Raw genomic sequence first — 10,950 nt, 5'->3', positions numbered from 1 at the left:
GTCTGTATCGCATACCTTTGTTAGATGATTTATGCAATCCATAAGTGTAATATCATATTTTTTGTTCGCATCCGTACAATATAGAGGGACTCTTTTAAAATTTTGTCTCGATAATAAAATTTTAAATTTTGTATTATGGCCTGACCAAAAAGTTCGATTTATGGAAGGAAATTTGTATGAAAATTGCCTTCTATTGCCAATTCAAAAGTTCGAGTTATGGAGAACTTCGAGTTATAGAAATTCGAGTTAGGGAAGGAAATTTGTATGAAATTTAGCTTCTAAACGCTATTGCCAATTCAAGTGTTAGAGTTATGGAGATCTTTGAGTTATAGAAGTTCGAGTTATGGAAGTTCCACTGTACTTTCATATAAAGCTTACTTTTACTTCCTGACACAAATGACTACAAGTTCTTCTTCCATCATACGGCGAATTAGAGTTCGAATTTGTATTGTACGATTGATGAGCGATTACCGTTGATGTGTTGAAGAACTGCTGGTAGGATTCGCCGCACCCATAAGAAGTATAGCTAGCTTCCTATATGGGAATAATACTTTATCTCCGGTTTGTTGTTAGCACAATAAGCATCCATTACGTTGTTATTATTGCAAAGTTGGTGTATAGCAATGCAATCTAATTTGTTTCTATGAGTCCTCTGCCTGGAGTCGCTATTGTTCTACTGTCGTTGTGTTACTATTAAAAGTACTGTCTAAGGTGGTATCCAGCATAAGCTTAAGTTTTTCTTCCGAAGCGTGCAAATATCTAAAACTAGTAATACGAGGGCTGCTATATATATTTCTGGCCTAATAATGAAAATAGGAATATTTATCAACGAAAATGGTTTTATTGGTTTTCAAAATATTCTCCATCAAGATGTATACACTTTTGCATGCGCTCAAACCAATTTTCGAAGAACTTTTTTGAGCGATTGTCAAATTGTGCGGGATCCAACGAGAAAAAACCTTTTTTACGGCCTCTATCTGAAGGTATGTTACATGACGGTCTTGCATTATCAGTTCACGTACGGCATCGATGTTTTCTGGCACAATGGCTGTTTTTGGACGACCTTCACGGAATTCGTCTTTGAGCGAGCGTCGGCCACGATTGAATTCGTTGTACCAGTTTTTCACAGTGCAATAGGAAGGTACTTCATAGCCATACAAAGATTTTAGTTCATCGATGCACTCTAGTCGCGATAATCCACGTCGAAAGTTTAGTATTGTGTATGTGTTGGTAAAAATTGAAAAACTTTGCATGTGAAGTGGTGTATGAGTTAGCTCCGTCTTGTAAGGTGATAGATGGCTGATTAAATAAAAAACTACTATAGACGGCTCTGTTAACCACAGCCTTTCCAAAACAATAGAAATTTGAGCAGAAAGACATATGCAGCATTTGCACCAAAATCAATGACAGAGAGCGAGCAGGATAATCACACGGACATGTAGTAAAAGAGGAGAAATGGTAACTTTTTCCTGCTGTTAGAACAAGAAAGACCAATAAAATAATACAGGCTTTTTTACTGCTAACCAATAGACCATTAGATAAGTAACTCTATCCGTCTTGCAGGGATGTTTGTGTTTGCATCTACGCACTGGATGTGCGTTTGTGTGCCATTTTCAGCAATTTATGCCTTTAAAATACTCTGCAGCACCCAAACATAGCATAGATCTGTAAAAAAAAAATTACTATAAATATTAATAACATCAGTAACAAATTATTAATACGCCCTTATGTTCATACACTCCAAATTTTATTTTCAAATGAATGGCGGCGATTTTTGAACGTTTCATTGTAGTACGTGCATCTCTTATACATTTAAAAATTAGTATTAAGGAATGGTGCTATTCTAACTACCGAGATTGCCACTTAACTGCAAAAAGTTGGTATTGTGTATGTGTTGGTAAAAACTGAAAAATTTTGCATGTGCAGTGGTGTATGAGTTAGCTCCGTCTTGTAGGGCACAAAACATTTTCATAGATGACATGATACGAAAGAAACTCTTTGTTTTGAGAGAGTGCGAGAGAGCGAAATCACAGTTTTCCACAGCGCTCCTAATTGAATTGTGGAAAAATAAGGTGTGTGCGACCGAAATTAATTAATTTGTAGAAGCCGAAGGATGTCGCATAATTTCTTAAATGAACCAAAGCTTTCTTTAAAAACTCGGATCCATTTCGTTGGCAATCATGTTCCCAAAAATTATTCTTAATTTGCTGGAATTAATGATATTTAATTGAAAGTAGAAACAAACTTTTGACCAACATGATTTAATCGGCGTCCTAAGTTCCATTACACTTAATATGATTAAACGTTGTTTGTTCAACTATTCTATCTTTTTTGCAAGACCAAAGTGCTGGGTAGTAAGATCAAGTCTCTTGAAGAATTATCGTTGCGCAAGATATTTATCTAGCTTTTCAAAGCCAATACCTTCATTATTAAAATTTTCTTGTGGTTATTCTATAAAACACGATCATTAATAATAATTATAAGCAAATATTAAAGATTCTAACATAAACCATTATCGTTGCTCAAAATTTAAACAAAGAAATAAATTTGTCGACTGTCAATGAAAACACACCGGAAACACATGAAATCGGTCAGAACGACTTTGGTTCCACAATCCACAAATTGTGTTTTCAAGATGTTTTCAATGTTGGTTCAAACGTAGTATTACTGAATTAATGCATATTTTGTAGTTTTCAACATAACCTTTTGTATTGAGGTTGTTGGGCATGCCTACTTTCCCACAAGAATTACATCAAATTTTACTTTCATATCTGTATTTATGATTCAGTTATGGCACTTTATATATAAATATTTGCGTTTGATTGCGTGGTCTGGCCTACGAAAGAAACCACCTTATGGTGCCAAGGAACACGTGTAGTTTCATCAAGATATCTAAATTTTTACTCAAGTTTACGTCCGAAATGCAATTCGTCCGTCATCCTAATCATATAATTTTTGGTGCAACAAACAATCGTTAGGTGAGTAAAACTATTATACTCTGCCAATTGGTAACACCAAGTGAAGCCAGGTCCTTCTCCTTCCTTCCATCGGAGTGGAGGTCTCCGTCTTCCTCGGTTTCCACCAGCGGGTACTGCATCGAACACTTTCAGAGCTGGAGTGTTTTCGTCCATTCGGACAACATGACCTAGCCAGTGTAGCCGCTGTCTTTTTATTCGCTGAACTATGTCAATGTCGTCGTATAACTCGTACAGCTCATCGTTCCATCGTCACCGGTATTCGCCGTTGCCGTTTTCTCTCGAAAACTCCTAGTGTCGTCTCATCTGATGTTGACATCATCCAAGCTTCTGCACCATAAAGCAGGACGGGAATGATAAGCGACTTGTAGAGTTTGATTTTGATTCGTCGAGAGAGGACTTTACTTTTCAATTGCCTACTGAGTCCAAAGTAGCATCTGTTGGCAAGAGTGATTCTGCGCTGGATTTCGAGGCTGGCATTGTTCGTGTTGTTGATACTGGTTCCCAGGAATACGAAATTGTCTACGACTTCGAAGTTATGACTGTCAACAGTGACGTGGGAGCCAAGACGCGAATGCGCCGACTGTTTACTTGATGACAGGGGATATTTCGTCTTGTCACCTACATACCAATTCGCTCCGCCTCCTTATCCATGCGGGAAAAAGCAGAACAAACGGCGCGGTTGTTGCTTCCGATGATGTCAATATCATCGACGTACGCCAGGAGCTGTACACTCATAGAAGATTATAACTTCTCTATTTAGCTCTGCAGATCGTATTATTTGTTCCAGCAACAAGTTAAAGAAGTCACACGATTGTGAGTCACCTTGTCTGAAACCTCGTTTGGTATCGAACGGCTCGGAGAGGTCCTTCCCAATCATGTCGGAGCTTTTGGTGTTGCTCAACGTCAACTTACACAGCCGTATTAGTTTTGCGGGGATACCAAATTCAGACATCGCGGCATAAAGGCATCTCCTTTTCGTGCTGTCGAAAGCAGCCTTAAAATCAACAAAAAGGTGGTGTGTGTCGATCCTCTTTTCACAGGTCTTCTCCAAGATTTTGTAGAAGTTCACGTAAGTGAGGAAAGTTCCTGACTGCCATTCACTGACGACTTCCGGTCTTAGACCAAGTATCCTCTGAGTAGCCAACAGACATCCGTTTGGGGGCGAGCTTAAGTGAGAAGGCGAAGCCCGCTTATGCGGTTGTGCGTAAAAGTGAAATGAAAAAAAAAACACAATGAAAAGAAAGCAACAGCCTCGGATGAGAGACCCCAATTTTGATGACGACAACTGCAAACCTAAAAAGACTACGAATTAAGGGCATGCACCAGGCATGTCCGGACCCTTAATTGGGAAAGTGGCTCTGCCCTGCTTGTTGATGACCTCGTAAGAGTAAAGGCTGACATCACCGCCATCCAAGAAATGCGATGGACGGGACAAGGACGGAAGAAGGTGGGTTTTTGTGACATCTACTACAACGGCCATATAACAACATCGACTCGGACCACTATCTTGTAGCAGCTATGATGCGGAAACGCCTCTGTGCAGCAAAGCTCGTATGTCAACAAAGACAAGGAAGGTTCGTCATCGGGAAGCTGCAATCACAACCGACAGCCAAACGATTTTCTACTCGACTTGCACTCCTGCTCTCTAGGAGCACTCATCAGCATCTCGGTATAAGGGAACTGTGGGACGACATATCAAGCTCCTTACGTACAGCTGCAACCGAAATTATTGGCTTTCGAAAATGTCAAAAAAACAGATGGTATGATGAGGATTGTCGTCTCGCAGTGGAGAGAAAACAGACTGCCTACCTCGCAATGTAGGAAGAAGAGGGAAGCGAGACGCTTTTGCAATCAAGAAAATAAAGAGGCCGACATGTGTGAGTATGAAGAGCTTGACAAGCTGGTCGACAGGGGTAATGCTCGAAAATTCTACGAAAAGATCCGGCGACTTACAGAAGGTTTTAAGACCGGAGCTCCTGTAGGACCAACAGAGGTGATCTAGTGGTTGATGCCCAAAGTACACTGAGTTTGTGGTGGGAACACTTCTCCGACCTACTGAATGGCAGTGAAAGTGCAACAACAGGAGATGGAGAACCCGATTCCCCAATCGATGACGATGGAACAGATGTTCCATTACCAGGCCATGAAGAAATTTGAGTAGCAATTACCCGCTTGAAGAACAACAAAGCGGCGGGGGCCGAAGAATTGCCGGCGAAGCTAAAAGCAAATACGGCGGCGAAGAACTGATAAGGTGCATGTGTCAGCTTCTTTGCGAAATATGGTCGGAAGAAAGCATGCCTGACAATTGGAATCTAAGTGTACTCTCCCCAATCCACAAAAAGGGAGACCTCACAATATGCGCCAACTACCGTGAGATAAGCCTCCTTAACATCGCTTATAAAGTTCTATCGAGCGTACTGTGTGAAAGACTAAAGCCCATCGTGAACAAACTGATTGGACCTTATCAGTGTGGCTTTAGACCTGGAAAGCCAACAACTGATCAGATATTCACATGTTGCGATAGTATAAAAGCAACGTTGATTCACGTACTGAGACTGGGAGACGATTCCTCCTCAAGTACCTCAATTGATAGAGTATTAATATAATAGATGAGCCAAAAGTTTGACTTATTTCTTTCTTTTCAGTAATACAGAGAGAAATCAAAGAGCACAATTAATATTATCTATTGATCCAAAATTATACATTTTATAACAATAATTTATTATAATGTCAATTAGATTTAATATCTAAGCTACTCAATGCGCATTCTAGGCTTGAAACTAATTTATCGTTGCCATTGATTTTCGATGATTTGGTTGTTCGAATGGCTGCACTCTCAAACGCCCATTGTGCCATTTTTAGAGCCTCTTTGCGTTTCGAACCCAAGGCGCGGGAATTGGTAATGTAACTGCAACACTGAAAAAAAAGCAAGTAAATATACAAATCTGGCCAAGCTTTAGATATGCAATACTAGAAATCCTTACCAAATATAAACCATATAGTGCCCGCAAATTATTTGGATTCAATTTCAGTGCTTGGGAATAGTATGTGCGAGCGATTTCCACATTATCCATTCCACTCTAAAATAAATTTATTAATTAAATGCAAAATACAAAAAGGATTCGAGATCATTTAAAAATCAAATAAATTAAATTTTCATTTTATCGCTACAGAGCGATGGCGGTTTCAATAAAACATCCCCATGTATAGGGCACAAATCGAAATTACGAATAATTCAGCACAGATAGTGCTAACTAATTCCCCAGAATAATTTAAAATATAATATGTATGGATAAACATTTTCGACTAGCATAAAAATAATTACCATTGTATATCGGATTTCTGCGATTCGCTGATGTATTAGATGACTGTGTGGATTATGTAGTAACAGCTCCTCCATACAAAAAACCGCCTTAGAGTAGTCCCCTTCCGCCAAATATAGTCCACATAACTCATGCCATGCTTCCTGATCAGACATAAACCTTTGAAAAACATTTGAATTAGAAGCGTCCATTTTATAGTATTAGATTAGCTTATACAGAGTTAGTGTAGTATTATTCCTATACCTTGTTTTATGTTTGTGTTATAATATTAGTTTTGGAGAAAATTATGGACGTATCACTAATTTTTATAACCTCACACTAATTGGAATAACCTCGTTTATTTTTTTATATATCTACATTTTTTATTGACATTCCTGACCGAAATGTACGAAAAATTCATTTGTTACGTACCTACGTTGTTAGTAAAAGTAATTCTAACAGATAAGGCAGTACTAAGTTTGCGTGTAAGTGAACATTTTATACTATCGCAATTTATTTATGTAATTTTAACAAGATAACACACAATTTGACCCACATATTCACTACTGCATATCCATATTAACCGATATATACGGTGTAAATTACACCGATAGTTTGAATAACCATATATCAGCTTTATGTGGGCTAGAGGAAGTATTCACCAGGTTTTTCCGATTTTCAGCAGAGAGATCCACTATTATTAGGAAAACATATCCTCTGAATTTTTATAAAATATATGAGATATTTTCGTTAAAAAAATTAAACACAAGCGCTTGGGTCTTAGTCCGTTCCGGCGATTTTTTTTGGGATATGACGTTCTAGAAATACAGCATTTGTATACAAAAATGCTTCGAACAAGAAGTAAATAAAAGTGGCTCTCTCCAAAAAAAATATTTTACTTAATGCAAAATGAAAATAAGTTATGCGCTGTATATTACCACTCTGTAGAGTGTGTTTTTTATCCCAGTGTATATACAATATTAGTTTACATAAGTCGAGAGTTATTTTAACATATGTATTTGTTTGCGTTATTCGATTTGTTCGACACACGATTTTGTCCCCTTTTAGTTTTTATTTATTGAAACTAATAATGAAACATGTTTCAAAAAAAATTATTACAATAGAGAGAATACAAAGTAAGCAAAAAGAAGAAACATATTCAAGCAAATAATGTAACCCAAACAAACTGAACGCAGACTACGCGTTATAAATATATATTAATATTTTGAAGAATATTAGGAAGTAGTAGATGTAAAAATTGTTTGCTGGCCTTACATGTTTACATGGTGTTTTTACTTTATTTAAAAAATTTACTGGCTATGTGTAATTATCTGAAAAGTCCTTATATATCAGCCAGCATCTGAGCCTCGGCTTATAAACTATAAAGTGAAAAGTATATTATTATATTAAATTAAACGAGTAAGATAAAGCTAAGCTCGGGCTTAATAAAGCATTTTATACTCTCTAATATTCTATTTTCAGATGTAGGCAAAAGTTTCTATTTAAAAGGTTGAAATTAATTCAATATTACTTTTTTGTACCGAATGAGCTCAATCTAACCGTCTTCACCTTGTATCAGATATATGTGATATAAACTCATCAAATGGGATAATATAAAATATAAATAATTATATGAATAATTTCAACATCGAGTCCCATGCAGAACTCAGGTATTCTCTTAACAGTGAAATTAAATGGTTTTAGAATCTTAGGAACATAACCTTTGTATAGTGGTGGCTTGTTTGTGAACGTGGCAATGATCCACTTTGAGTCATTTGCAACTCCAAGCCTCAGTTAGTAAAAAAGGACACGGGTGGACTATTGGACAAACATAGAGTCATCTTTCAAGTCACGTCATCCGGTTGAATTATATGGACATATCAAACTCATGTTACGAGAGAATAAAAACCCAGTTTTTTTCTAAAAGACTTATTTTAGATTTGCCACATGAACATTTCCCTTAGTAACTCTAAAAGGAACATATACAATTTCTTCACTCTATATAGACAAATTATTATATCACTCAATAATAATTTAACTAATACTTTAAAAATATCGAAAATTTGATTTATATCGTGGTCAACATGTAATCATTGATTACTATGCACACACAAATAAGTGCCTACATATAAACACTTACGTTTTTAAATATTCACTTAAATCTTTAATAGCTTCAGATCTCATCCCCTTCGCTTTTAAAATAGCAATTTTTCGTTTACGGGGAGCGGCGTTTGTTTCATCCTTCGCAATAATTTCATCTAACAAATCAGTTGCTTCGTCGTACATTTGTAAAGCTTCTAAGCGCATAGCCTCAAACTTCATCACCCTCATGCTTTCCGGAAATTCTATGCTAAGCGTTTCAATGCATTTCTCCGCTATATCTAACCGAGAAGTGTCAAAAGCGGCAATGATTACTTGCTCCAATATAAGATGTCGCTCATTGCCAGTTTTTTGCACACGGTTTTCCAATACTGCTTCCCACAGTTGTATTACTTCATCACTGCGACGCTCATTATCCTCACGCCATTTACGAAATTGGTCACGAACATCTATTAAAAACAATATATGTAGGTACAAACTTCAAAGGGTCTTTCATAGCAAAACAGGTAAGAAATACATACGTTGCTTTCACGATAACGTTTTAATTACTTCAAAACATATTTACAAACCTGTCCAACTCATTTCCTTAAAATTGTAAGCCATTAATTTGTTTAGAAAATTTAACTATATGATTCCCTATTTATTTCCCAATGAAATAAATAGCACAAACGTCAAATTAATTAGTAATAATTTATTAACGCAAGAGGGCGCTATAATACCATCAGATGTCGCCCAAATACTTGTTTTTGTATAATGAAAGGCTTACACCTTCACAACGACACAATAAATTAAATAAAAAATACTTGTATTGTCTTTTTTTGCCATTTTTCGAGTCTACGCCTCCGCATTTGCTATAGTATTTGAATATATTGTTTTTATTATTATATGTTCACCTTTATTATATTTTCTACGAACTATTTTCAAATCTACTTTATGAATTCTAAGCATAAACCAAACATATTTTTGAAGCAAAAGTTCTACTCGTCTTTAAAGAGTTTTTCGGCTCCCTCAAAAGACACTTTTACTAGTGACATGTAAGGAAATGATGAATTTCCTACACGTCGTTTTTCAGCTCTATAAACGAGGCGACGAACATCATACATTTTAACTGTTTTTTTCTTTTTGTTTTCATATTAAAGAGATGTAGGGGTACAGGCGCCTAACTCATATTTTCGTGTAATGCTTATGCCTCGTTTCTCATAAAGTTCTTACTCTTTTAAAGAGCGGCCCATAAGTTTGTGTGGTGCATTTCGGACCACACCAAAACTTAATTTCATACTGCATATAGTACCCGTTGACATAGTGGAAAGATGTATGTATGTAATTGGCGTTGAACCGTTTAGCCGGTTATAGCCGAATCGATGAGAGCGCACCACTCTCTCTTTCCTTCGCTGTTCGGCGCCAGTTGGAGATTCTAAGAGTAACCAGGTCGCTCTGCACCTGGTCCCTCCAACTGAGTGGAGACCTTCCCCTTTCTCGGCTTCCTCCGGCGGAGAGGGACTTTACTTTTCATTTGCCCACTCAATCCAAGTAGCACCTGTTGGCAAGAATGATTCTACGTGGATTTCGAGGCTGACATTGTTCGTGTTGTTGATGCTGGTTCCCAGGTATACGAAATTATCTACGACTTCGCAGTTATGACTGTCAACAGTGACGTGGGAGCCAAACGCGAATGCGCCGACTGTTTGCTTGATGACAGGAGATATTTCGTCTTGTCCTCATTCACCTCCAGACCCATTCGCTTCGCCTCCTTATCCATGTGGGAAAAAGCAGAACAAACGGCGCCGTTGTTGCTTCCGATGATATAAATATCTTCGGATTACGCCAGCAGCTGTATACTCTTATAGAAGATTGTACCTTCTCTATATAGCACTGCAGCTCGTATAATTTTTTCCAGCATCAAGTTTCATCACCTTATCTGAAACCTCGTTTGGTATCGAACGGCTCGGAGAGGTCCTTCCCAATCATGACGGAGCTTTTGGTGTTGCTCAACGTCAACTACACAGCCGTATTAGTTTTGCGGGGATACCAAATTCAGACATCGCGGCTAAAGGCAGCTCCTTTTCGTGCTGTCGAAAGCAGCTTTAAAGTCGACAAAGAGATGGTGTGTGTCAATCCTATTTTCACGGGTCCTTTCCAAAATTTGGCGCATGGTGAATATCTGGTCAGTTGTGGATTTTTCAGGTCTAAAGCCACACTGATAAGTTCCAATCAGTTTGTTGACGATGGGCTTTAGTCTTTCATACAGTACGCTCGATACAACCTTATAGGCGATATTTAGGAGGCTTATCCCACGGTAATTGGTACAGATTGTATGATCTCCCTTTGTATGGATTCGACAGAGCACACTGAGATTCCAATCGTCAGGCATGCTTTCTTCCGACCATATTTTGCAAAGAAGCTGATGCATGCACCTTACCAGTTCTTCGCCGCCGTATTTGAATAGCTCAGCCGGTAATCTATCGGCCCCTGCCGCTTTGTTGTTCTTCAGGCGGGTAATTGCTATTCGAATTTCTTCACAGTCGGGTAATGGAATATCTATTCCATCGTCATCGATTGGGGAATCGGGT

The 10,950-nt window shown here is 37.8% G+C and overlaps 1 protein-coding gene across 1 annotated transcript; it reads right to left on the bottom strand.

Annotated features, from left to right (window-relative positions):
• Positions 1–5,638: 5,638 nt before the first annotated feature.
• LOC105220268 (ER membrane protein complex subunit 2) lies at positions 5,639–9,110 on the bottom strand. The gene is made up of 5 exons (XM_011196702.3): positions 8,950–9,110; positions 8,421–8,829; positions 6,304–6,460; positions 5,963–6,058; positions 5,639–5,894 (listed from the first exon to the last, which is right to left on the bottom strand). Exons 1-5 carry the CDS (start codon positions 8,981–8,983, stop codon positions 5,709–5,711), a joined length of 882 nt encoding a protein of 293 aa, XP_011195004.1. The 5' UTR covers positions 8,984–9,110; the 3' UTR covers positions 5,639–5,708.
• Between the last annotated feature and the right edge of the window lie 1,840 nt (positions 9,111–10,950).

Source organism: Zeugodacus cucurbitae, chromosome 2 (genome assembly GCF_028554725.1).
Source record: "Zeugodacus cucurbitae isolate PBARC_wt_2022May chromosome 2, idZeuCucr1.2, whole genome shotgun sequence".
In the NCBI taxonomy this organism is placed as follows: Eukaryota; Metazoa; Arthropoda; class Insecta; order Diptera; family Tephritidae; genus Zeugodacus; species Zeugodacus cucurbitae.
This window is presented reverse-complemented; position numbering and strand designations above follow the sequence as displayed.